Below are 27613 nucleotides of genomic sequence, written 5' to 3'. Positions count from 1 at the left end.
AGTTTGGGTACTCCTTGCCAAAATACATGTTCAGTTAATATCGTAAGTGAAAAGTAGAAAACAACTGCTACAGGAATCTGTACACTAAAAAGCAAAACATTTGCAATAGTTAATTCATTTTATCACATTTAATTTCACCAACAGAAGAGCAAAGGAAATAGTAATTGTGGCATGTATCTTATTCATTAACATTTGCAAATATAACACATTGATTCCTGCAGTACTTTCCACTTACCAAATTATCTAAACATGCAATTTGGCATGGGGTGCCTAAATGCATGTATTTTTTTTTTTTACCTTTTAACAGTCCTGGCTAAATAAATTACTGTTCTTTCTAATATTTTTGTAGCATTCATGTGTATCAAGTGCTTCAAGTATGTGTCAAAACTTGATAAACATTTTAGTCTGGGAGGAAATTCCTACTGCTCATAACTCATTTGCATTAAAATGAACCCAGTTGCTCCCATGTTACTCCCTTAAAGCCTGCCATGTACAAAAAATACAATTTATTAAGCACATTTATTATTAACCTAAAATGTATTTTCTACTTATCCATAAAATGTATACTGTAGGAAATAGGAAGAAGCAGTTTTGAGATTTCTTTATTGTTACCAATTAACTTTGCAAAAACCTGTTCATTTTCTTTATAGATCATCCATCACCTGTTCAATGAAAAAAGACATATTGTAGAGCTAAAACAAAATAAAAGGTCTTTCATTTAAGAAAGCTTATTTCAAAAGTCAGAACTGGTCACTGATCCATTGCAGCCCTATAGTAAATACTGATGGGTTTTTGAATCTAGTGAAAAAGAGGCGCTGCAACTTAATTTCCTCAAACCTAATTTTGGCAGTACATTTTGACTGCAGTCATTTTTAAAATAAGAATCTCACGGTCTCACGGCAAAAAACTCTTCGATTAATACTCTATGATTATTAATTGTCAAAGGACAAAAAATTCTATCTACAGATTTACAGCATTGTCCCTGGGGTCCTTGCCACCCTGTCCCTGAGGCGGCCTTTCTGATGCTGCACCTACAGCTCCGAGTACCGGAGCAGGCCAAGGGCGGCTGCATCGCTAGTGCAGAAAGCCCAATTACGCTGTATGCACTAGCAGAGCAGAAACTATGATTTAAAGATTGGGATTTCAGCTCTTAAAGTTACCAGGAGCAGCTGTTTGCCATCCCTGCAGATTCATTTTAAGCAATCCATTTCGACAGGTAAGCAAGCGCAAAAACATGGGGAGAGCAGAGAGAATGCGGTGGTGAAATTGAGAGAGATTACAAAAGAAGGAGCCTTTAAGAACGAATACTAAAATATGTAATCATTTTCAAGTATATGTGGTGAATACATAAGAATGATAATAGTTTTTAGTTCTCCATAAAGTGGGCCTACATGTTTGCAAGCAAGATTATGGATATTTTATGCAAACAGGTCCCTGGAGCCTGTGAAGGACTACACAAGGCAAGTGTATTTATCTGGAAGCCCCTGCATACTACAAGAAATGTTCAGCGTATAAGCCAAAAGGATACAGCAGCAGGAGAGAGCACTATATGCTTCAAATAAATTGGTAGCAATGTCCAGTCTCTTGGAATCCACAGATTGTTGATTGTTGACAAATGCAAGTTTGTGCAAATGAGGAAGAACAACTGAATTAAAGCAGAGGAAAGGACATGGTTAGGACGTATTTTTCAGATAAATAATAGTTCAACATTTTCTGTCCATGAATCTAATTCGTCATTCACAGAGCCATGACCACAGGAAATTAGACTGATGGTATAATATAGCATGGTTTCCTAAGAGGAATAATACTGGATGTTTTCCAGATCAATATTTCATTATATAAGATAAAGTCATTTACATCTAAAAACTAGGCATGTAGATTTTTGCCATTGTATTTTTACATCTTTAATACTAATGTCAAGTAGGACTAATCCTGTTTGCATTAAATAAAAAAAACAACTGGAATTCTGAACTTACAAAAAAAAAAAGATAAATGCATGTTATATTCCTGATTCCAGATTGAATGGAAACCATGATGGCCTGTGTGTGTCTGCCATTCCTCATCCCTAGGGGCAAATTTACTAAAGGGCGAAGTGACTAGCGTGAAAATTTGCCAGCATGACGTCATTTCAGTACTTTGTCGATTTACTAACAGTCGCTGGCGTAACTTCGCTAGCAAAGGAGATAGACTCTAGCGGTACTTCGCTCCCTAATGCCTGGTGAATTTGCTCTGTGGCGAATGGACGTAACTACGCAATTTCACTAAGATGCGGATTTTACTGAACGTTACCTCTTGCGCCAGACTTGCCTTCGCCACCTCAGACCAGGCGAAGTGCAATAGAGTAGATAGGAGTTTCTCAAAAAATAGTTGAAGATTTTTCCAAGTCCCAAAAAACGCTAGCGTCTTCTCCTTTTTCAGGGTGATAGGCTGAAAAAGAGCGTTATTTTTTTTTTGGGGTAACCGGCTTCCCGCCCTACATTTCCTAACATATGGAACATAAACTATACACTGGGCTCATGTGTAGGGCAATATACAGTAACAACTTTATTTCATTTATTAAGGTTTCCCGGGCTTGTATAGTGTAATGTATTTGCTGCATATACATCTATTGATCTTTAACTTCCCACCATATGCAAATTAGCCAACACTAGCGCAACTTCCCTTCGCGCAGTAACGCTAGTGCGACTTCGTGAGCCCTGGACGCAACTTCAGATCTTAGTGAATTAGCGTTGTCCTGGCGAATCTACGCCTGGCAAAGTGTTGCGCTGTGAGTGAAGACGTCGCTGGTGAATTTTCGGAGGTTAGTGAATTTGCCCCCTAGACTTTTGCTGTAATGCAACACCCTCCCTACGGGTATTCCATTGCGTGGTGTATTTGGAGACTTGAAGTCCATCTTCTTTCCACAGAATCTGTGCACCATAGAGGGACTTCAAGTCCAAGAATTCATTTCTTCACAATGGAACAAAGTGAGGGAGTGGCTGCATTCTACTGTCCACATAAGGGAACTTGGGAAATAGCTAGTTGGACATCATGGTTTCCATCTGTGAAATAAGATATGGTTGTATAAAAAAACAATTATAGCACTTATTTCTGAAATATCAGTGTTTATTTAAGTTTTCTGCATAAGCCCAACTGAATGACCTCATGACAAAAAGGGGGGTATATTTTTGCTTTAAAACTCTCTGCTGCTTCCCAGAATGGTGGTGCAATTGTTAAAAATCCTCAAAATAATAAACATGAAGCCAACAATGTAGCTTTTTAGATATCTTTAGACTGTGAGGCAATTATGAACTAAGGGGAGGGGGGGGCAGTCAACCAAATGTTTGACAAACAATGGGGGCCTGAAGGAAGAGTCTGACGACCAGTGCATTTTGCTTTGTAAGTGCAGCCACCATTGTAGGTTTCAGAAGAAAACAACTTGTTAAATAAATATGTGAACGATAAAAATAAAGTATTCGTGAATGTTTAACTATTACAAAGGTGTAAATTAAATCCATGATGTAGATTAAATGGTTCATGTTTATTCGGATATTATCAGAATGGTCATACTGTGTTTGAGAGGAGTGTCACCATGTCACTAAGACCCATATGATAGCTTAAAGATCACTGATGATTTGGAAACATCAGGATTTATTTGCTAAAGGAGGACAAGGTGCAAAGTAAAAAAGGGTGCAATATGTCAACACAATGTACTGTCTGTGGGTACTGAAGACCTGCCCTCTTAGGTAAATACAAAGCTCCTTTCTGCAGGAGAACAAAAGAATGAGGCAGTGTCTGCCACAAGGACTATGTGAATTGCTCCTTCCATTAACAAATGACACCCCCCCCTCCAGACTGTACAAATGGTCCCTTCCCACCACTCACATTCATCTCTAAACTTAGGTTCTGCATTGGGTCCAACTCTCCCGAAAGTCCTTATTATCTCTGTTTGCAGTGAATGCTGGTCTTGATACTGAGGATCTTCCAAGAAGGATGCTAGCTGCATTTTAACTCTTTCTAATAACTGCAAAACAAGTAAATTAGTAAATGCTGCATTACAAATAGCTACTTGCAGACATATAAAGACATATTAGCACTACAACATTTAAGTCTATTGCACTAAATAGGCCAATAAGCTATACTTAAAACCCCATAAACATTATGACAACAAATTTTTATGCAGTGACATGCAGTGACTGGAAATTTCAATCAAAGCAGCAACAAAGCAGCTTCAGAGCTATGCCTTGTGTTCTGCAGGGTTAAATGATTTTTGCAGTAAAAAAAAAAAAAAAATACAATTGAGGATCTGTATTTTTTATGGCAGACAAAAGCTAGGGCACTTATACATATTTGCATAAAATAATTTATCACCGATTTATAAATCCGTGTGATGTAAAAGTAGTGATGTTTGGTGTTTTTCACTTCTTATTGACACACCTTCATACAAAGGTAATAAACACATATTGGTAATTTCTCTTCACCATGGCTTATTTAGTTAAGAGAACCTGAATAGATTCTGGTTTCCTAAAGCAAACAAACCTACAAGAAAATATTTATTATGACTCATGAAAGACTTCTTTTTATTAGTTCCCTTTTCAGCCAGAGAGAAATGTATATTCTGTAAGAGATGCAAGAAACGAAAGACAAATGCCATCTAAATAACTTCAGACGTATAAGCACTTTGATTATTCCACTTTAAGGCAGGACATATTCTGGTTCAAATCCAATTTCCTAAAATAATACAAAATTAAAGTGCAAATAGCAAGAAGGTGTAAAGAGTTTTGCATAGAGTTTAACTTCCAATTGGCCCCGCCTATATTTCAGGCATAACAAGTAAAGAGGACTACACTAAAAGGGTAGTCACATTAAATATATACTAATCCTAAATATATTCTATAAGTTCATTAAGAAGTAAGATGAGACCATTGTTTAACTTTACTGTTCTAAAAATATGTAATATAGAGAGAACACATTTTTAGTGGACATTGTCTCCATGGGATTTATGATATCAATAGGTATATATAATCCAGGGTGTTATAAAAAGATTTGCAACATTGGAAGCATGTCATCGTGCTATACTTATGGGGATGGGATGAGACCAGTGAGTGTAATGATAAAAAGACCCAATGAACCCAAGGGGTGCTGAGCACCAGGAATGTCTAGGCTCTTTCTCGTTCAGCCTGTGCCATCATCGATAAGAAAGGATACACATAGAAACCTAAACCTATTTTTAAAATGGTACCCTGACATTTAGCTACATACCATAAATTAGTAGATGCAATTTGGTGCCAAATCCTGCCTATCAGTGCTCTGTGTTAATTAATAAGGTGCTTGTTATTCAGTAGCATTGGGAGTGTTGATAATTGGAGTGGGGTGTTTTTTCTATTGTTGCTCTCTGGGGCAGTGGTGGACAAAATGACCAGCGTGTCCCTGGAATTTGGATTGGGGCAACAAAAGCAACTATTTTGCTCAAAATGATGTATCTAGGACTGGTTAGGAAAAAGTTAAACAGTGCTATGCTGTCTTCCACAAGTGCTATTAATTTTGTTTGAGTAAGATGTTCAGACTGTGTAATGTTATTGTTGTATTGCTACCCATTTTATTTGTTATTGTTTTCTGTATTTTGTAAAATGGATAAACAGAAAGAACAGCAACTGTTTTTTCTCCAAATTATGGTGATACAATCAAATGCAAGTGCTACACAAAACTCTACACAAAGCACAGTGCTTCCCAAGTCTGTGAGAAATAAAGCCTAGAGCATTCCTGGCATGTGGCTACTGACAACTGCCAATCTGGCTGCAGCACATGAAGGAATGCTGTAGAACACTCAGCACTCTATCAAACTACTTATGCCACTTTTGAAACAGCCAGCCTTCTTTTATAAACTTCAAAATGGTTACCTATTAAGAATCATAATTATACACTACGTTTTGTCTTCCCATTCCCAGTTTTGGACCTGCTGCTACTATAGGCTTGTATCTATTAGTTTTGAGTAGTGATAAGTCTAAGGCAAGGGTGCATGCGGAACGCTTCTCTTCACCTGTTGATTTTTAAGGAGACAGAGAGAAGCAGGTCAGCTCAAATCAGCGGCTTCCTCTATCTGCACTGAAAAGTACAGTGTCTACCTGTGTGTGGCATGAGGCGGAGTGGGGGTTAGCCTCCACGTACCTGCAAGCTGTACTTTTCAGTGCAGATAGAGGAAGATGCTGATTTGAGCTGATCCGCTGATCCGCTTCTTTCTGTATAATTAAAATCCGCAGGCAGAGCTGTGTAAAAAGTGCATTGATGTTGCCCAGAGCAACCAACAAGCAATTAGGTTTCAACAGTTAGAAAACAAAAGCAAAGATTTGAATCATTGCTATGACTAACATCACCAGTAATGTGCTTTTGTGTGCCCTTGCCCTAAGGCAATGGGACATGCAGAGTACTCGAGGTGTTTCATCCATTCATCTGTAGCTTATCACATGGCTTATTCTGTTTACCTGAATAGTAGGGAATTCCCCAGCATTCTGACATACAACCACCAAGATCCAGTCATAATGTTTCCACTAAGTTTACTAAGCCAGGCATTAGCTGAAACTCTCTGAGCAAGTACAGTTGCTCTATATACTGCATATTATGACACATAGACATATCTTAATTTCTCCAGTAATGAACTAAATATACACATGAACGGTTTGCAGAGAAAAATGGAACTCTGTCAGATGTTGGATATGAAGAACTTGACCAGTTGCAAAGCAAGCAGAATACTTACCTCTCTTTGAGTAACTGTTTCCATAATGGTACCAAAAGCAGGCACAGTGGCTATCCTCACAGAGCTATATGAAAGTCAAAGAATAGGGAAAAATTATTGGTCCATGGGTTCTAAACTTAAGAGATAAAAAAAGGAAAGAAAGCGTATTATGTTAGAAGTTATTAAGAAATAAAGTGGATTTGAATTCTAAAGTTAAAAGAGGGTAAGGAAATTCTCAGCAGTGGGAACATACAAGAGATAATTAAAATTACAGTTAGTAAAACTCACAATTCTGCGTCACTGGACAAGGTAACAAGTGCTGGAGCAACTCGCTTGTCAACTAAGGATTCCCTCATGCCTCGGATAATCAGCTGTAACCAGTCAACATGCAAAAATGGTTTGGTAAACTAGTAAAATTACGTTGGTAGCAGTGACTGTGGATGGGCAGTTCCTCTCTCTGACTTACTGATTTTTATTACCCATTACCAAATGCACAGAGCCAGTCTGCTCCGTAATATGCAGTGTCCCAAACCGGGTTAGTGTAAAGACAATATTAAAAGCATCATACTGTTTGCTAGATATGCTCCATCAAGCAGTTTCTTGACAAAAATTTTAATAATTTTTCAATAAGAAGAGTAACTGCTAAACAATAACCAATCATTGGGGAAAATATCTGGCTTTTAAAGTGCCCAGTTTACCAGGATCTAATCTATAACAAGTCTTTCCATTAAGTTCTGGCAAGAGGATATGTTACGGAATTAGTAATCGGGTGCTTGCTTCTAAAAACGGATGGGCATTTCTCACAACCAGTAGGACTGTTATACAAAGCACCTAGAAAACTTACATTTCTGGATCACTGGAGAGAGTAATGAGAGCAGGGACAACTCTTTGAGCTACAAGAGTCTCATTCACCCCCTTCACCAACAGCTGATTTGTCGAAGCAAAGGAGAGCCATGGTTTGGCGCACAGGATAGCGAGCAGAAAGATTTGCCAGAGAAGGAGAGAAACACAAAAATGCAAACAAAGATTAGAAGCTTGGCAACTACTTTGATGCTAAAGCTGTACATACACAGAGAAGGGAAAAGAAGGAGAAGAAGAACCGGCTTTGAGGTCTGCTGATATATATTTATACTACAAAACAAACATTCCGCACAGTTAAATGTCCCTTACTGCAGAGATATATAATTAGTTTGCCACGTTTCAGCTAAAATAATAAATATTCTTTGCAATGCCTAAATTATACGAATATCTATATTACTTAAATGTTTGAGGTTAAGTTCTGACATAGTAGTTGAACCCATAGCTTCCTTTTGTGGAAGTTCAGCAAAGCAAACTCCTGTAGTTTACAAAGTGCCATTCGTCGAATGTCTACAGAGAAATACAATTTAGATATTCTACTGAATACCAAACACAAAGGAGATTATTTATTAAAGTTCGAATGCCAAAAACTCTAAAAATTCAATTGAAGTTAATATCCTTTTAACCGATGCAAGTGAAAATGCAAGTGCAATGATCAGAAACTGTTCTAACTATACTGGCATGTAGTAAGCCAATCAGAAGAAAGCTCGTCAACATTCATGTGCTTTGCAGATGTTATAAAGAAATTTACTTTTTGCATTCCACTGCACAATAGATGATTTTTAAATGGAGAAAACATGTTAGCAATCACCAAGGATAGGCTATCACACCATCCGACATACTGACTAAAGTACAGTTAAAGATGTCGTACAGAACACAAGGACAAGATCACTGGATCTGCAGGCATTTATTGATGCAGTCAATGTTAATAAGCATGTATGAGTCAACTTTTAGAAAAGGATTGCAAACACTTGGTCTACATGGAAGGTTTGACAGGAAGAGGCAGCAAAAAAGAATATACAAATGACGTTTGCTAGAATATCACCTACGTGTAGAACATAAAGGGGTATATTTATCAAAGAGTGAAGTTAGAGATAACCACAGTCCACTAGAGTGAAATACCACCCCTCTCCATTGATTTCTATGGGATTTGTAATGGTGTATTTATCAAAGGGTGAAAGTTCACCCTTTGATGAATACGCCTTTAAGAATCCCATAGAAATGAATGGAGAGAGGCGGTATTTCACTCTAGCATCTCCAACTTCACTTTTTGATAAATATAACCCAAAGTCTTGGGCTAGGAACACGACTGATGCAAGACATCACGTTAGTTGTAGGGCAGAACCTCACACCAAAGAAAAATCTTTGTAGTAAAGAAATTATGGTAGAGGAGTTCTTATGGTTTGGAACTGCAGTGTGAGTGGTCTTAAAGGGAAATTTCTCTGTAATGTACTGTATGCATGTGAAGCAATCAGAAGAGTAGGAGTCTTTTTAGAGAAAATATTGGCACAAGCCCTATTGAACTTTTGAAAAAGAGAGTATACTGCCCATGTAATGCAGAAGAAAATGAAGTTGTACTTCTTCTTACTTTATATAAAAAATTTGGGAGTCCGCCTCTGATTTAGATTTGGTGAAGCCCTAGGTACTCGCCCCAGTTCACAGGCGACATATATATCAAAATTCCTTGTATCCAAAGATAGCTGTCCCAAAGGCTTGCTTTTCCATAAAAAGTTTCTTTATTTAAATTATCATTAAAAATTTTTGGTTACATTCAGTCCCCCCAGGCCCACCTTACGCGTTTCGCACCCTCCGGCGCTTAGTCATAGGTGTATCTGTAGACCACACAACCTCTGCGGGATTTATACCCTATCAGTCCCTCCCACTTTGTTTAAAACCAATCAAAATCTTTGAGGGATTAACCCTATTGTGTTAATTACTCTTCAACCGTGCCTGTATGGGGTTTTTTTTTTCAATATTTTTCTTACGTTAATATTTATAAATTCAATTATTAAGTATATATAATAGTTCTTACTTTACTTGTAATGGATCTTATTTTACAACTCACAACATGATGAAGGCTTAAGAGTTGCATTACACAAATTATCTTCCTTGGATGACATTGCAGTAGAAAGTGCACATGTGGACTTGCAAAATTCAAGCACATATATCATGGCTGGAGTAATGTCACTCAAGCCTTTTCCTTCTCATGTCAGTCAAACACAAATCATCATTTTCAGCCTTCAAAAGTTGAAATGTGATATGTTGACACCTGCTAACTTGTGTGTCTGAAAAATGCAGGGGACAGATAGGGGGCGAAATGAATATGTGCAACCCACCCGTCCCTGATGAATCGTGGTTGAATAAAGGCAGCAATTTATTCATGGTCCAGACACAGGTCTCTGCACTACATTTTAAAAGGCAGAGACTTCTAGCCATTTAGCATAGGGAGTGTGCAAAATGTAAAAAAAAAAACAGGTACAAATTGCTATTTAAATATATTCTATAAACCTGTGTCAGCATAGGTACTACCAAGCATACTTTTTCTCTAATTGCACGGAATGGTATTCCTTTGTATTCATTGCCTGCTGTTAAATCTTTGCCGTCGCGGGTGAGAAATCTCCTAAAAAAGACCTTTTATAGCAGAACATTAAAATTGCCACAAGTAAAACCTATTACTCACTGCAGTTTGGCTTAACTGCAGGAAAATGTGAAGGATTGTCAACAGGCTTGACATACATTGGGAGAAGGCACTGCACCCTCCAGGATATATTTTATTTTTAAAGTTTAGTCCCTGTCTCTAGTGTTTCAGTCTGGCAGCTCAGTAATTCAGCGCAGACTCTAAACTGTTACAATTTGCTACATTTAGTGGATACGTTTCTCAGCAGCATCTCTGGAGTATTAGCAACTACTGTTAGACATCCAGTCACTTCAGCCTTTATACATTACATTTTTGTCTATTAACTATATTAGAAACATTGTTTATTTTGCACAGCTTATTTACCCAGTTTTTATTTTTACACTGAACTATTCCTTTAATGAAACCCATGGATTCTACTGAGCAGGGAAAAAGATAAGAAATTTATCAAATAAATGTATCAATCTAGAACAGCTTACAGGGTCGATGACCCCCCCCCCCCCGAGCGCCTTTAGAAGGTGAGAAATAAAACTTTATGCTTCAATATTAGTAAAATGGTCACACATAGAAAGTGTTTGGAAAAAGTATTTTATTTGTGGTAAACTATCTGAAATCAACTGAACTGAACTAAAAAAAAAAAAAATCCTTTTTAATATTAAATAGGGCATCTTGTTCTCATTAAATAGTTTAATTTTAGATACTTTAATATTTACACAGTATGGTGTTACTGGTCTTTAAATATATGTACCTCATCAAAAAAAATACCAAGGCCAGCTCTGGGATAAAGGTAATACAAATATGGACACTTAGGTATGGGAAACATTAGATATGAACAGTGCAGGGAAGAATGAATTAACCTGCTACCATATCAGAGCACCTCAACAGATCCATTAAAATTCATATCTTGATATCTGCTAGGCCCGTAATTCAGCACTGACCAAAATAATTTTCCTAAACAGCTAAAGTTTCATTCTAATATTATGAAAAAACAGAAAATTAACTTTAAGTCAGGAAACAAATGAAGTCACCATGCTGTTATCATGTGTGCTTTATTCTACCAGTGTCACCACACAAACTTTATAGCACAGGTGTCTTGAGAACCTTGCTTGTGTAACAGATTGTATGGAAAGTCCCACCTATTCCCATAGAGATAATAGTATATGTGCACATCATAAAGTAGTTTGCAGTTCATTAAGGACACATTTCTATATAAAACCTTAAAGGGATTCTGTCATAATTTTTATGGTGTAGTTTTTATTTCTAAATTACACTGTTTATACTGCAAATAATTCACTCTACCATGTAAAAGTTCATTCCTAACCCAGCAAGTGTATTTTTTTTTTAGTTGTAATATTGGTGTGTAGGCAGCCATCTCAGGTCATTTTGTGCTTTCAGAAAGAGCCAGTGCTGCACTATTGGAACTGCTTTCTGATAGGCTATTGTTTCTCCTACTCATATATAACTGAAGGAGTCGCAGTGGAACATGGGTTTTTACTATTGAGTTTTGTTCTTACATCTACCAGGGAGCTGTTATCTGGTTACCTTCCCATTGTTCTGATGATGGGCTGTTGGGGGTGGGGGGGGGGAGGAGGTTGATATCACTCTGATTTGTAGTGCAGCAGTAAAGAGTGACTGAAGTTTATCAGAGTGCAAGTCACATGACTGGGGACACCAGAGAAACTGACACTATGCTTCAGATTCCATGCCACCCCACCCAGGAAAGACCTCTGACATCCCCCAGATGACCCAGAGGTTGGAGAACCCGAATGGAAACCTCATCCAGTAGCACTAAGATGGATCCACATGAAGTGGTGCAAAGGGAAAAACCTTTCATCTTGTTGCCCTATGTCCTAGGATTAGTTCTAATGCAGAAGGTCAGTTGACCCACTGTGGACACTAAAAGAAGAAAAGCCCTTGGACTGCCTAGTACCTATTTTCAGTAAGAATTCAAAGAAATTCTAGCACAGGGAGCCTTTATTTAGTCTATGTACCTATCTAAGAGAGTCACAGAGAAAAACAAAGAAGAGTTTTGGTGCTGTCACAACTGCCTTGTACCATTCAATGGAAATTTTACAAAAGTTACAGACACTGTCACCCATTATCATTATGGAAACTGTTCATTTGCTTCAACAATATATTGCATATAATTGAGTAAGCACCCTTAAGGTGTAGCCTTGGAATTGAGATATTGTCTTGGTACCCACCTATACATTCTGTGCACTGAAACCTACAGGCAATAGCTATTCAATCCAGCTCTGTTATCTCCTTTACAGTATGCCCCAGCAACCTTGCAATTATAGTTAAAGGGATACTGTCATGGGAAAAGTTTTTTTTCTTTTCCCAAAACGCATCAGTTAATAACGCTGCTCCAGTAGACTTCAGCACCAAAATCCATTTCTCAAAAGAGCAAACAGATTTTTTATATTTCATTTTGATATCTGACATGGGGCTAGCCATATTGTACGTTTCCCAGCTGCTCCCAGTCATGTGACTTGTGCTTTGATAAACTTCAGTCACTCTTTACTGCTGCACTGCATGTTGGAGTGATATCATCCCCTCCCTTTTCAACCGAGCAGTCTAACAACAGAACAATGAGAAGGTAACCAGAGAGCAGCTCCCTAACACAAGATAACAGCTGCCTGGTAGATCTAAGAACAGCACTCAACAGTAAAATCCAGGTTGCACTGAGACACATTAAATTACATTGAGTAGGAGAAAAAACAGCCTGCCAGAAAGCATTCCCATCCTAAAGTGCTGGCTCTTTCTGAAAGCACATGACCAGGCAAAATGACCTGAGATGGCTGCCTACACACCAATATTACCAACTAAAAAAAAAATAGACTTACTGGTTCAGAGCAACTGTGGAGTAAATGCTTCTCATGCAAATTCAAGCTGGATCCACTGAAATGTCAGATTTCAAAATTAAATATAAAAAAATCTGTTAGCTCTTTTGAGAAATGGGTTTAAGTGCAAAAGTCTCCTGGAGCAGCACTATTAACTGATGCGTCATGTCATGGGAAAAATGTTTTCCCATGACAGTATCCCTTTAAGCTGTATGGCAACCTTAAAGGGGGAAGGAAATCTAGTTGGCGCAAAAACCCTCCCCCCTCCCGTGTGTTGCCCACCCTCCCTCCTCCCCCCTGGCCTACCCGTCTCGCTGGGCAAATGCCCCTTAACTTGTTACTTACCCTTCTGCGCAGGTCCAGTCCAGGGAGTTCACAGACGACATCTTCTTCCACGCGATCTTCTTCCTGCTTTGAATGGCGTTTTGGCGCATGCGCAGTAGGAGCATTTCGCTGGTACGGATCTACTGCGCATGCGCCAAAAGTCACTAAGTACTTTTGGCGCATGCGCAGTAGATCATACCGGCGAAATGCTCCTACTGCGCATGCGCCGGTCAAAGCAGGAAGAAGATCGCGTGGAAGAAGATGTCGTCTGTGAACTCCCTGGACTGGACCTGCGCAGAAGGGTAAGTAACAAGTTAAGGGGCATTTGCCCAGCGGGACAGGTAGGCCAGGGGGGAGGAGGGAGGGTGGGCAACACACGGGAGGGTTTTTGCACCAACTAGGTTTCCTTCCCCTTTAAGATTTAAAGGCTTCTGACTGTGGCTATATTGAGGAAGATAACTGCCTATAACAGTTTACAGTTCTTTTTAACTGCTATTTAAAAACATTTACCTTTCACATTTTAACATAATAGAAGAACAATTCCCAGCATAAAAATGTTCTAAATGCATAACAGTAAAAGATAAAAAGCAACGCCTGTTTTCCCAAATCATTTATAGAGGCTATCTGCTCCATCCCACAGTTCACAACTAAAACAAAACAAAAAAATGGGAAGAAAAATGCCAGGGTTGCAAATTACTAACCTCAAACATTCTAGCAGCAGTGCATCTCACAAGAGCCGACGTATGAACAACCCCATACCAAAGCACAGTCAAGAGAAGCTCATGGTATGCTGGATTAGTTCTATAATTAAAAAGAGAAAGATATGAGAAGTACTAATACATAAAATCTACTCCTCACAGTACTAATACATAAAATCTACTCCTACTAGTCATACAGCATGTTATGGCATATTTATTTAAATCACTGTTAATGTTGTCAGCAGTTATCATTTGAATTGACACAGAAGACATGGCATAGCCTTGACTGGTACTAAACACTCATAAGTTTTCTTACCCCAGTTCCACAAAAGATGCTTTTAAACTGTCTAACGGAGCATGTGACAATGACAGCATTGTCATTACATCCTCAAGGAACCCAACTAACAGCTTACGATCTTCTTCCTAAAAGCAAAGTAGTATATAGTATAAAAAGTATGAACATGGGGTAATAAATAAAAACTATGAAAGCAAAACTTCTTACCTGATTATAACATGTAAGGACTCCAGTTGCATATATAGGGACAGTGGCTTTTGTTAGAACTCCATTTCCTGCAGTAGAGTCTAAAGAACAACATAAAAGCAACACTTGTATACTAAAACATGTTTCCCTGAGGAGGTGCTTACTGAAAGTCAGGGTGTTATGATAAACAGAATAAGATTTACTAAAAGTTTACAAAGTAAAATCCTTTCAAATAAGCATCAATAAGGGAGTAACATTATTTTAGTCATCAAGTCAAGCAAAACATGTCTTCCTATGCATATATTTGTATAAATGAGCCTCTCAGCATAGTTAACACTACCGTTACCACAGTTTTCCCATTATACTATAAAATATTCCGACACACATATTACATACATACAGTATTTAGATTACATAAATTATACATGAACCACACAAAGGATCAGGGCACAAGGAGCATAGTCTTCGTTGCTCTCAGCCTGTAGTTTTTGGCACCCTTTCCCAGTTCCGTTGAAAGGACACTTTGCACTTTATTGGAGAGTGGAGATCAGCCCGAAAACGCAAAAGAAGGCATTTTTGGACCGACCTCTGCTCTGTATATCTGCACTAAAGCGGAAACTGTGCTTTTCAGTGCAGATCAACAAAGCTGGGGAGATACTGCCAGGTAGTGGGCTTTCAAAACAATCAATACTGAGAGCCATTACCTACAAAAAAAATATGTGTTGACATATCATTTGGGTTTTGCCCAGAGCAACTTCCACAAAACATTCTTCAAGAAGGTTCTCTGGGCAGAACCAAAACATCAAATTGCAATACATTATAACTGATCTTTTATAAAGTCCTTTAAGTGCACCTCACTTGATATTCATTGGATATACCCATATAAGGGCAGCACCTGGGCATATATAATTTCATAGGGGCAGCACTCCGCCTTTGGAACATGCCTCGGGTGCACGGTAAAAAAGTGTAATAGCAAAAGGATTATCAGCGACACTCAAGGCCTTGAGAAAGGTCCCTGTGTGGACCAAAACGTCATGTCGGCTTGCATGTAATTTTTAAAATACAATTTTGAGCATTCTACAAGAGATAGATAGATAGATAGATAGATATATAGGGATGCTCTGAATCCACTTATTTTGGATTCGTCCGAATACCGAACCAAATCTGAATTTACATATGCAAATTAGGAGTGGGAAGGGGAAAAAAAATGTTTACTTCCTTGTTTTGTGACAAAAAGTCACACGATTTGCCTCCCCTAATTTGCATATGCAAATTAGGATTCAGATCGGCCAGGCAGAAGGATTTGGCCAAATCCTGCTGAAAAATGCCGAATCCTGCCTGAATCCTAAACCTCATCATGGATTCAGTGCATCCCTAATATATGTATATATGCAGAGTTTTGCCTTTGTCATAAAAATGCATTTGCAAAAAATAGATAGATAAAAAAAAGACAGTACAAAAGTTTAGAATGACAGAGAATATGTACCTATGTTTTCCTCGGACAGTCTTAAGATTTCCTGGAATTGAGGCTTCACCTAAAACATAAACAGACCTCATTTACATAGTTATTAATGACAGATAGTCTATATAACATACATATAACTTTACATATGTACAAGTAAACTAGTGATGTGCGGGTTGGGTTTTTCAAGACCTGCACCCGCCCGAAGCCCGTCCTCCCTCCACCCGCCCACCTTTTATAGACCTGCGCCGCCCAACTGATGATGTAACAAAAGGGGCAGGGTGAGCAGGCGCAGCGTCTATAAGAAGAACCCGGAAGTCGGAAGCCGGCACTGCAACGCAAAGAGGAGTGCAAGGTTGGCCCTAACCCGCCCAACCCGTGGGTATCGGCCAGGCCCGCACATCACTAAATTAAACTCCACTACATTGTCTCTAGAGCCACTTAAAGGGATTGTTTGCCTTACAAACACTTTTTTCAGTTCAGGTGTTGTGAAATAATACAGCAGAATTTTTTTCAGTTGGGTTGGGCATCAAATCTGTACTTTTGTGATTTCACACATTAATTCATATTTTTTTTATCTTCAGCCCTAAATAACATGATCCCTGATTTGTATTAAAGGCAACTGTTAAAACTGATACAATAATTGCTAAAGTACCAGTGTATTAACTAAGTAGCAAATTGTAACAGTTCAGTGTGCATCTAGATTACAGAGCTGCCAGCCTGAAAAACCAGGGAGAGGAACATTGAACTTTAATTTTAGAAAAGCCTCAAAATTAAAATAGAGAGTATTTGAAAAAGTATTTGAAGACACCTGAACTAAAAAAAAAGTGTTTGGAAAGCAAAGGTTTTTTGGAAAGCAGTCATTGTGTGTTCTATATCCTATGGATAGTCAAAGAGACAAAATATGAAAACTGCCACTAGTACAACCAGTCTGGAATGAACTTCCCAGTATGTCCGAAAACAATAAACTTTACGCAAATATTTTTTTCTCAGAACATTCCTATCACATTTAAAACTGTCACCTTGTCAAATACAAATTTTTTAAACATTCATTGATTCTACTTGCTTCTTATTTTATTCTGTCTCCACTACTGAATTCCACCCCACAATTTTCATTAAATTCCACTCTTTTTCATTCACTTAGTTATACAGCTAACTTTATCTTTGAATAACCCCATAATTATGCCACATAATAACTTTTAACATATGTATCCTCATCACAGTTAATGCAATGGATTTACCTTAGTGTTTGTAAATATTTTTCCAAAAGTCCTACACAGTCTCCAGAAAAATCTAGAAAACTCGTGGACAGAGGCAGTAGATTTAACATTGATGCGACCAACTGTTTCTATGAGTTGCGGTAGTCTGAGAAATTATAGGACAAATGAAGGATTAGTTGGTTCTCTAAAAAATGAGCTATAATACAGACATTCTTAGCATACCATGATATTATGCTAATATTTGGTCTGACCTAAAAGAAGCATGATAACCCATAGGAAAGAATGGAAACAATCTATAATGTAAAAACATAAACTAAGAAACAAAGTTGCAGTTTATATCTTTATATCTGAGCAACAAAAGCAACCTAGCCCCTATAGGGCTATTTGACCAAGCCAAAATAAAATATTTGTGTCATTAAAAAGAAACTATACCACCATTTGGCCATGAGCTCGTTCAGTTCGGGATATGTAGAAAAGGTAAATAAGAACTTTCAGAAATAAATATAAATGTTTTTTATTTTAACACAGACATTCCTGATTCCACAGATTGAAAGGAAAAACAGGATTTTATGTTTGTGTGTTTACAGTATATTATATAGTGAACAAAGTACCCCTTCTTGTAAAAATAAGGATATTATAATGTACCAAGGAGTTCCACAAACACGAGGCCGAAGGCAGAGTGTATTTATTCAGGCTTATTCAGGCTTTTGTGATTACATAATATAAATGTAACATTTTCACTGAAGTAAGTAATTTATTCTGATATAAGGGCAAAAACAAAAGTAACAAGTTATTTAACTTTTACATTCAATATAATTAAAAGCACAAATAAACAGACATTAAGAACCTCTGTAGCTGGAATATATTGGAACTAATCTTTGTGTGTACATTGCCCCGTACATGCAATTTGATTTAGTAAAAGCCTGGATTAAAAACTTACAGTTGATTTACGACCCAGAGCAAGCTTTCCCAGCCAGTTGTACCCTCATGTTCCAGCTGGTGATCATAAAGCTGCAATAAGACAGCCAGCTGCTCTCGACTCCCAATGATGGTGGCCACATCCTGAAGAGGCGACACGGGTCTAGGGAATCTTGTCACTGTAAAGAGCATCAATATAAATATATATCAGGCACTGGCTACTCTAATATCTAGAGGGGATGTTTCCAAGCTGACAGAATGGAACAAGTACAGGGAATAAAGTGCTGCGTTAGCATTCAGGGACATGGGCAAGTCCACTCACAGTTCATCAGCAAATAGTGTCTTCATTTCTCACAAACATTTTACATTACTGCAGACACAACACATTTAAGTAACTTGGAAACAGCTCACGTTATAGTCTGAATTCAGCGAGCCTACAAGGGACTTTCTGTGCAGTGATTAATCATCCAAAAAGACTCATTCATTTTTATAAATGAAAAGAGAAACCAGAAATACCACTAATTCAAACTATTCTTCTGTAATTGCAGAATCAAGGCAGTCATACATGGTCCAGTTTGCCTTTTATTTAACCAACTAGCAAATAACAGTGATCTTTTTGTTACGTTTAACAAGAAATATGAAGGGGATCTTAAAAGTAGGGAGGGAGTTTGTGCAACTTTCACTTTGGTATCTGTCAGTGCCCCATCCAGCCACCAAGAAACTGCATCTGTCTGAACAGGACAACTGTCTATACAGGTGATCAAGCATTAAGGCAGAAATCAACTATCCAACCCTGTGCAAACTTATTGACACATGCTGGAAAATCATATCAAATACACTATTAAAGGAAAAGTATTGCAAGTACTAGGATTCCTGTAAGGTTGACAGATCACCATTTGCCTAAGCAGATTATTTGAAGTATAGCATTCTTGTGTCCAGTATGACATAGCACTGAAATAATGTCTCATCATCGTATTGACAAATATATTTAGTATACTTCCGATGAAGTTTAAAGATTAATATTAGGGCATTTTGGATCCTCCAACACCAACCCAGTACAATACAGTGTCACTACAGAGCAGCTTCACCCTAGGAAAAATAGTGTACACTACAGTATATACCACATGAACAAGTATACCACTCCACTGTAGGGCTGACAGGAAGTTGAGAAAGAGCAGGTATTTATATAGAAGGCTTCTCAGTGGACTGCTGCTTTGTTTTGATTGTGCGCATAAGGATCACAAGGTAAATCACAATGTGGTGACTTTAGTTCAACATACCTCCCAACATTTTGGAAATAAAATAAAAAAATTTGCAGTGCACAGCGCTTCAAATTTTTTTGACCACGTCCATTTTTGTTGCCACACTCCCTAATTACCAAGTTCATTTTACAAAATTTTGCAGGTTATGAAAGTTTGAATACATTTCTGAGGTTTTTATGTGTTATTACAGTTTTGCTAATGAAGGTGAATTGCCCTTTAAACTGTGAGTCTAACTTCTTATCTTATCTAAAATTGTTACAAGTTACAAAAGTATCAAGTATATATTTTTGGCTTTCTACCAAGAGCCAATTAAGTTAGAAACTTTGTATCTTTTTCTGGCTGTTCAGTGCAGCAGATCAAAGAGAAGCTCGGGACTTATCAGTACAAATCTGGGACTGTGGGTTGAGCTGTCAAAAGCGGTACTGTCCTGCTCAAAACTGGACAATGGGAGGTGTGAGTTCAATTTCAAATACATGTACATATTTCCTAAGTAAAAATTTAATACCAGAACTAGGGATGGGCGAATTTGACACGTTTCGTTTCGCCAAAAATTCACCGCCGGGGGAAACGTCCATTAAAGTTTATGGGCGTCAGAAAAAAATGTTGTTGTGTGGCTAGGGTTGCCACCTTTTATGGCCTTCCCATATATTTATCTTTTTTCCCTATTTATAACATTGGGATCAACTATCATTTTTACCGGCCAGGTGGCAACCCTACGTGTGGCAAAAAATTTTTGACGGACGTTTTTTTTTTTTTCATGCAAGACGCCATACAGGTCTATGGGCGTCATTTCCACGGCGAAACAAGGTGAAAAAATTCACCCATCCCTAACCAGAACTGAACAGACACTATGGGGCAAATTCACTTAGCGCCGAAGCGCCGAACGCTAGCGTCAATTCGCTAGCGTTGGGCATTTTCGTTACTTTGCAAATTCACTAACTAACGCTGGCGTAGATTCGCTAGTGTTACTTCGCACCCTTACGCCTGGCGAATTTTCGCTACGGACGTAACTACGCAAATTCACTAACGCGCGCAGTGTACTGAACGCTACCTTTTACGCTATACTTCCTTCGCCACCTCAGACCAGGCGAAGCGCAATAGAGTAGATAGGGATTGCTTCAAAAAAAGTTCAAATTTTTTCTAAGTCCCAAAAAACGCTGGCGTGTTTTCTATATTATGGGTGATAGGCTGAAAAAGATCGAAAAATTTTTTGGGGCTCCCCTCCTTCCCCGCTACATTTCCTAACTCATGGCAACTTAACTATACAGTGGGCACATGTGTAGGGCAAAAAAAAATGTTATTTGATGTTTTGAAGGTTTCCCAGGCATTTGTAGTGATTCTACGTATTCCTCCATTGAAATTTGAATTTGGCGCCGTATGCAAATTAACCTTCGCTAGCGTAACTTCGATTCACTTAGCGAATCAATGCTAGCGCAACTTCGCAACCTTACGCTACCCCTGTGCGCAACTTCGGATTTTAGTGAATTTGCGGAGCGCTGGCGAAACTACGCCAGGCAAAGTGTGGCGAAGTTGCGCCTGGCGCAACTACGAATCTTAGTGAATTTGCCCCTATGGATCAATGTTTTAAATTTTTTAGGGCATATTTTTAAAACTGTGTAAAATTTAAATGAATGTGGTTAGAAAGTCAGTACACTAATAACATAATTCAGTGCTGTCCAACTGGAGGCCCACGACTACCCCCCTTGTGTGGCCCCAAGTCTAGCAGCTGTGACTGCTTACCATGTGTAAACTTTAAAATGTATACTGAGATTAACTGGCCCCTGCATTGTTCACACCTCTACTGTTCACTCCCCGAAAACCTTGTACTGTTCACACCTCAGACTCAGACTGAAACTGTCCACATTGTTCACAGTTCATTCAAACTGCTGGAGAGGCACAAGCATTGTGTCACTCACTGTATGTAGTACATCGTAGAGTGGTCCTGATAGGTTTCCCTGTCTCCTGCCTGCCCTATGCTCCCTGTTTGTGCCATATTCTGCCTGCCATATGCTCCCTGTGAGTTAGCCATACTCTGCCTGCCGTATGTTCCCTATGTGTGCCATACTCTGCCCGGCCTTTGTTCCCTGTGTGTGTCATACTCTGCCTGCCCTATGCTCCCTGTGTGTACCATACTCTGCCTGTAGGATGCAAGCCTGGTAGGGGTTTGTTAGCATTTGGAAATTGTTGTTAGGCGCCCCTAAGGTGTTTAATCATGTGCTGGGGGGTGCTGTGTTATCCATTGAAAGGAGGAAACATATGGATTTAAGGGCATGTATTGTCTTACCATTTGTTGTGATAACATGGGTGTGGGTTAAAAAAAAGGAGTTGAGCAAAATAAACTTTGCCACTACCTTCCTACACAATCTAAATTGTTTAAATTGCTTTCCCTACATTCTTGGAATTTACAATCACAACAAGCAGGCAGGTGCCATTGTCTATTGTAAAGGAAAGCTTTGCATTGTCTCAGTATCTTGTTTATGCACCAGAATTGGATTGACTGCTCAGATTTTTTAATACATTTATAGCAGGTATTGATGTTTTAATTAAAAAAATGAATAATAATAATTTTGGTTTCATATTTACAAGGACTTTAAACCTGTCGTCTACACATAAAAAAACTGTATAAACAAAGTCAATGCGACAAAAATAGTGGGGTAAAAAGAAAACCAATAGCGCTTATGATTTTTACCTGGCCGTTTCAGACTTTCTCTACTAAAGCATTACAGCTTTATAATATACATTTGATCTTGGTGCCCTGTTGTGTTACACATTATTATTGCAATATCTGCTTTGAATCATCATTTTTTTTACAGCTTAATAATTTTGGCTTCTTTAAATCCATCTTGCTATCTTAATATATGGATTCCTAGTGATACCATTATCTAGAGCAAATATACAGTGGTTTTCCAAACAAAGTAAACGTGTTCTCATCCCTTTATGATCAAATACACTTAAAATCATTTAGGGGTTTATCAATTAGTTTTCCTGAAAGTAACAGTAGTGAAAGTGCTATTTTGCATAAAACTATTTTTCCTGCAATTCTTTTTTTCAGTAATCTCAAAAGAACAACTCTGACCATCTCACTGACAGAACTAAAAGGACAGGTGCGTTAACCAGCATCTAAGACTTTTAAAAATTAAGGGCTCAAGTAATGGCGTGTGTGCCTGGGCTGGCAATGTCCATAGTCCAATCTCTGACCACCACACAGATCTCTATATGCTAACAAGATTTAAGCAGAGGATGTTACAAACCCTCACATGCTTTTAATTGTTGAGTCAGATACAGAAAAATTACAGAGCTAGCAAATCTATTTTAAGTGCTGGAACATCGACTGCCTAGAGGGGTGGGGGCAGTGAAATATTTTTCTTTCTGTATCAGGCCACAGTAGCACTTAACAAGGGTCAAAAACATTTGTCTAAATAGACAGAAATTCTGTTGCTAAACACAATCCAAAAAAAACATATTAAGGGCACAAATACACACCAATAAGATGTAAACTTTAGCATGTGAGAATTCAGAACAGGAAAAGGCTAGGTCTAAATTGTTAAGACATAAAAATGAGCCAAAGCAATGACAAGATTAACCAAAATTACAGGGCAAAAAGCCACTTGAGTTGTTGTTTTTACCTTCTATCTGAGGCACTTCCCCCTGCAGCTTGGCTTTACTTGTAAATGGTGCATTCTGCAGCACAGTTGCCAATAGTGAAGGGATTAAGGACTGCAAGGCAGAGAGACACATGTGTAGCTTGTGTTCATCCAGACTATGCTCTCCTTCCTGAAATACAGAGAATACAGAAATTTGAGTAGCTCATCAGGATCCTAATGAATAGGGCTTGTGTGTAACATATGTCTTGTTTATTAAGTAAAATATTTATATTAAGTAATATGGTTTTTATTATCACTACTGCAAACTAGATACGTAAACCACTTTTACTTTGCAACTTCCTGGTTCTGCCAAGTCACGGAGATATGTGATATGAGCTACTGTTTATCCCAAGACTCGATAAATGCTACAGTTTATGGAAAGTGGCTGTTTCTCATAGACTCCATTATAATTAAATAATCCAATTTTTTTCTCTGTAATAACAAAACAGTACCTTGTACTTGATCCAAATTAAGATATAATTAATCCTTATTGGAAGCAAAACCAGCCTATTGGGTTTATTTAATGTTAAAATTATTTTCTTTTTTTTTTTAATTCTTTATTTATATGAATTTTTTAGGGAAGGGTACAGAAAAAAAAAAAGGTAAGAAAATGGGTAAAAGGGGTAGAATCAGAATTTAATGTTTTAATGTAATTCTCCCAAGGTCACCATATTTCCCAGTATTTTTCACTTTGGTTATGTATTTATAATGTGATCTCCTCCATCTGTCTTATTTCCTCTGTTTTTATCAGCCACTCTCTAAATGTAGGTGGGTCCTCTGATTTCCATCGTTTGGGGATTAATGCCTTTGCGGCTTGTAATAATTGCAGAGTAAGTGGGTCTGTTATTACTTTCTTTGTGTCGTTCTGTAGATTTAGAATTATATCACTGGGATTATCTATTTTAATCTTATTCTTTGTTATATTCTCTATGGCTTCAGTTATATTTTCCCAATATTGCTGTAACAATGGGCATGTTAACCATATGTGCGTATGGTTACCGTCTTCTCCCTGGCATCTCCCTGGATTATTCAGATATAATCTTTTAAATTTCATGGGGGTATAGTGCCACCTTGTGAGCATTTTGTAAGCAGCTTCCCTTGTTTTAGCTGCTTTTGAGGTCTTATAGACTGTTAATAATATTTCTCCATAAATCCTCGGATATATCAATCTTTAACTCTTTACCCCAATCTCTTCGTTGTGAATCAAAACTAGGATGATAGGTCTTGAGAAGTAACTTGTACATATTGGATAACGGTTTACTCAGTTCTTTCTTAGAAATAATTATCGATTCCCAAGGCGTTTCCATTCTCTCCCAATCTGTGTTCAATCTAGAATGTATAAACCCTTGCAGTTGGGTATAGCCCCATCTATCTCTGGGATGTGAGCCCCATATTTTTTGCATTTCTGCCAGGGAGATCAATCTCTTATTTCTAATTAAATCTCTTACTTTCTAAAAAGTAAAAGCCCTGTACTCCATACTTGGTTGGAATTACAAATTTTGTATTAAGGTTTGTAATATATAATGGGGTCTTGTCAGGCCAAATTGTATCTTATTATTATGCCAAACTTTTAGGGTAGCGCCTACTAAGGGGTGTTGTAGTATTTCAGTTGGTACTTTATCCATCTCTGTCCATAAATTATGTTCAATTGGGTATCCTACTATGTCTTTCTCCAATTCACACCAATCTTTTAATTTAGAACTATCACACCAGTCCCAGATTCTTACTAAATGAACCGCTATGTAGTAGAGGAAGGGTCAGGTAGTCCCACCTTTATATTTTATTCTCGGAGTCTTTCCTTCCCATATAAACCTATCTAGTAATTATTTTCGAATAGATTTAATGGATGAAGATCCATTATCCGGAAAACCCAGGTCCCAAGCCTGTAGTACTTGCCAAAAATGAAAACAAAAAATACCCCAAATTGTTTTTACAAGGGCTGTGGAAAACATTTTAGCCTTTTGAATATTTGTAGGTTGCTGTCCCTGGCCTATTTATGTTATAGAGGCCAGTCGTCGGGGCAAATTCACTAAGAATCGTAGTTGCGCCAGGCGCAACTTCACCGCACTTCGCCAGGCGTAGTTTCGCCAGTGGTCCGCAAATTCACTAAAATCCGAAGTTGCGCACAGGGGTAGCGTAAGGTTGCGAAGTTGCTCTAGCGTTGATTCGCTACGCGAAGCTACGCTAGCGATGGTTAATTTGCATACAGCGCCAAATTCAAATTTCAATGGAGGAATACGTAGAATCACTACAAATGCCTGAGAAACCTTCAAAACATCAAATAATTTTTTTTTTTTGCCCTACACATGTGCCCACTGTATAGTTAAGTTGCCATGAGTTAGGAAATGTAGGGGGGAAGGAGGGGAGGCCCAAAAAAAATTTCGATCTTTTTCAGCCTATCACCCATAATATAGAAGAAACGCCAGCGTTTTTTGGCACTTAGAAAAAATTTGACCTTTTTTTTTAAGCAATCCCTATCTACTCTATTGCGCTTCGCCTGGTCTGAGGTGGCGAAGAAAGTCTAGCATAAAAGGTAGTGTTCACTACACTGCGCGCCAGGGTGCGAAGTAACACTAGCGAATTTACGCCAGCGTTCGTTAGTGAATTTGCGAAGTAATGAAAATGCCCAACGCTAGCGATTTGACGCTAGCGTTAGGCGCTTCGTCGCTTAGTGAATTTGGGTCCTAGTGTGATAACTTTATAGTCTAAAAGATTCCCACGAATAGGGTCCACATTAAACAATAGGGTACAATAATTAAGATTTTACACTTATATGGCATGCATTTACATAATTTTTATCTAGAAGTATAATAAAACTAATTATACTATGTATGGTAAAAGCACACTATTAGGAACATATAGTTTTATATTCTTACAATCTCTATATATCGAAGGAAAATATTAAACTCATTTGCATTTATTTCATGCAGTTCAATGAGCAAATAATTGCTAAGGTAAGACAAGAAACAGAAATAATCAAATTCTGAATATTCAATCATATTACTATAACCGTATAGCATACTGAAAACTTGTTAAATATGAATACATAATTGTTATTTAAAAACATACCTTCAGCAGTTTTTCTATTTTACTAAGAAGGGTAGGAATAAGGTGGGATTGCAGATTGCCCAGTTCCATGGTCCATGCAGCATAAGCTGGTAGAAATACCTGATGGGTGGCACTCACTACTCTTTCTGAAGGGTCACCAAGAGCTGTCAGAAGCAGTTCAAAACCCTGGTGGGAAAACACAATATAGTACTGTAAAGGTGAGTGCCTTAATCTTGAATACTCAAAATAAATGTAGAAATTGACAAAGGGGAATGAAAGCTGTTCTCATGTATACTAAAAACACTGCATAGCTAAATACATAAGATGGAGAAAAAGCATGCACCATGTCCAAAAGATACAAACGGAGTACATAGTCTTCCAATGCAATTAAAAGTTTAGGAATTCCACTGCTTCAAATGACAAATGTTTCTAGCCAGGCAAATAGAAAACTGCAAGCTGTATTTGTATTTATAAACAGTCACATTTAATGTGGATGGATGGAAGTATGCATACTTAGATATCCTATATGTAAGCATAGCACTGCAATAATACATTTAGGGAGCACTAGTCATACCTGCAAGTATTTGTCTGGGTCATCAATGTAGCCCATAATGATGCCCAAACTCTTGATGACAGCTTCCCGCACCATATCTGCTTTATCTTCCATAAGCATTTGCTGCAACATTGCCAGCACAAGGGAACTTCTGATCTCCTTCTATAACGATAAAGGTATACCATATGTTGTACATATATTTTCACACACACCAATAAAATCACAAAAAACAAAGACAATTATATTTCATTATGCAATAATACAGCGTTTTCCAAACTGTGAATATGGCCCCAGTAAGGGTGTTAAGCCTCAGGGCCAGTTAGGAGAAGATGAGCAGAACTCTTTTTTTCCCATTCTAAATACTCCTGGAAGTTTAGCATGAAGGAGAAGTAGAAAGGAATTTATGGGTGGACACTTAATGTTGTTCTAAATATTGATGGAACTAATGGTTGAAAGAAAAATGCTCATACATCTAGGACTGCGTTAAAAACGATCTTACAAGAGGTTCTACCCCCAAGTACGACAACTACTGTATTGTAGGGAATTTTACAGTAAATCCTTTTTCATACCTAGGAGAGCACCAGACAATGCATAATGTAGATACAGTAGGGGGACACGATTATGCAGTTATAAAATCAACTTGTGATCTACTTCAGAATCCCTTTAATTGAACATATGCTCTGGGTTGCAAGCAAACAATCCTTGCTATTCAGTCTTTGTAAATGATAAGCTGAACAACCACAAATTGGACACGTCTCCGTCTGTGTTTTTAGAATACGTCAATGTTTTCCCAGAAGAATTTCCTACCACAGTGGAACAAAAAAGTGGTACACCTATTTTAAACTATATTAATATTCCATCACCATATAAAAGCACAATCTGATCTGCTTGTTCAAAAAGTTTTCTATTATAGCATGCAAGGCTGACACTATCAAATGTATGTTTTATGGTAGTC

General features: G+C 37.9%; 1 protein-coding gene across 8 annotated transcripts in view; it reads right to left on the bottom strand.

Moving 5' to 3' along the window:
* relch.L (RAB11 binding and LisH L homeolog) overlaps positions 1-27613 on the bottom strand; it is a 79329-nt gene that overhangs the window by 13073 nt on the left and 38643 nt on the right. For 4 of the 8 annotated variants that reach the window (XM_041566256.1, XM_041566254.1, XM_018267714.2 and 1 more), the window contains 13 exons: positions 26680-26820; positions 26127-26291; positions 23040-23187; positions 18174-18330; positions 17255-17378; positions 16038-16086; positions 14573-14652; positions 14387-14493; positions 14074-14173; positions 7557-7639; positions 6734-6797; positions 3865-4003; positions 1529-1645 (listed from right to left, as the gene is read on the bottom strand). In XM_041566256.1, the coding sequence (XP_041422190.1) occupies positions 1529-1645; positions 3865-4003; positions 6734-6797; positions 7557-7639; positions 14074-14173; positions 14387-14493; positions 14573-14652; positions 16038-16086; positions 17255-17378; positions 18174-18330; positions 23040-23187; positions 26127-26291; positions 26680-26820 (1474 nt within the window). Of the gene's footprint in view, positions 1-1528; positions 1646-2749; positions 3042-3864; positions 4004-6733; positions 6798-7000; positions 7084-7556; positions 7640-14073; positions 14174-14386; positions 14494-14572; positions 14653-16037; positions 16087-17254; positions 17379-18173; positions 18331-23039; positions 23188-26126; positions 26292-26679; positions 26821-27613 lie in introns of those variants that run through there. The other 4 variants (XM_041566255.1, XM_018267715.2, XM_041566257.1 and 1 more) reach the window with 3 other exon arrangements.

This window comes from Xenopus laevis, chromosome 6L (genome assembly GCF_017654675.1).
Source record: "Xenopus laevis strain J_2021 chromosome 6L, Xenopus_laevis_v10.1, whole genome shotgun sequence".
Classification (NCBI taxonomy): Eukaryota; Metazoa; Chordata; class Amphibia; order Anura; family Pipidae; genus Xenopus; species Xenopus laevis.
This window is presented reverse-complemented; position numbering and strand designations above follow the sequence as displayed.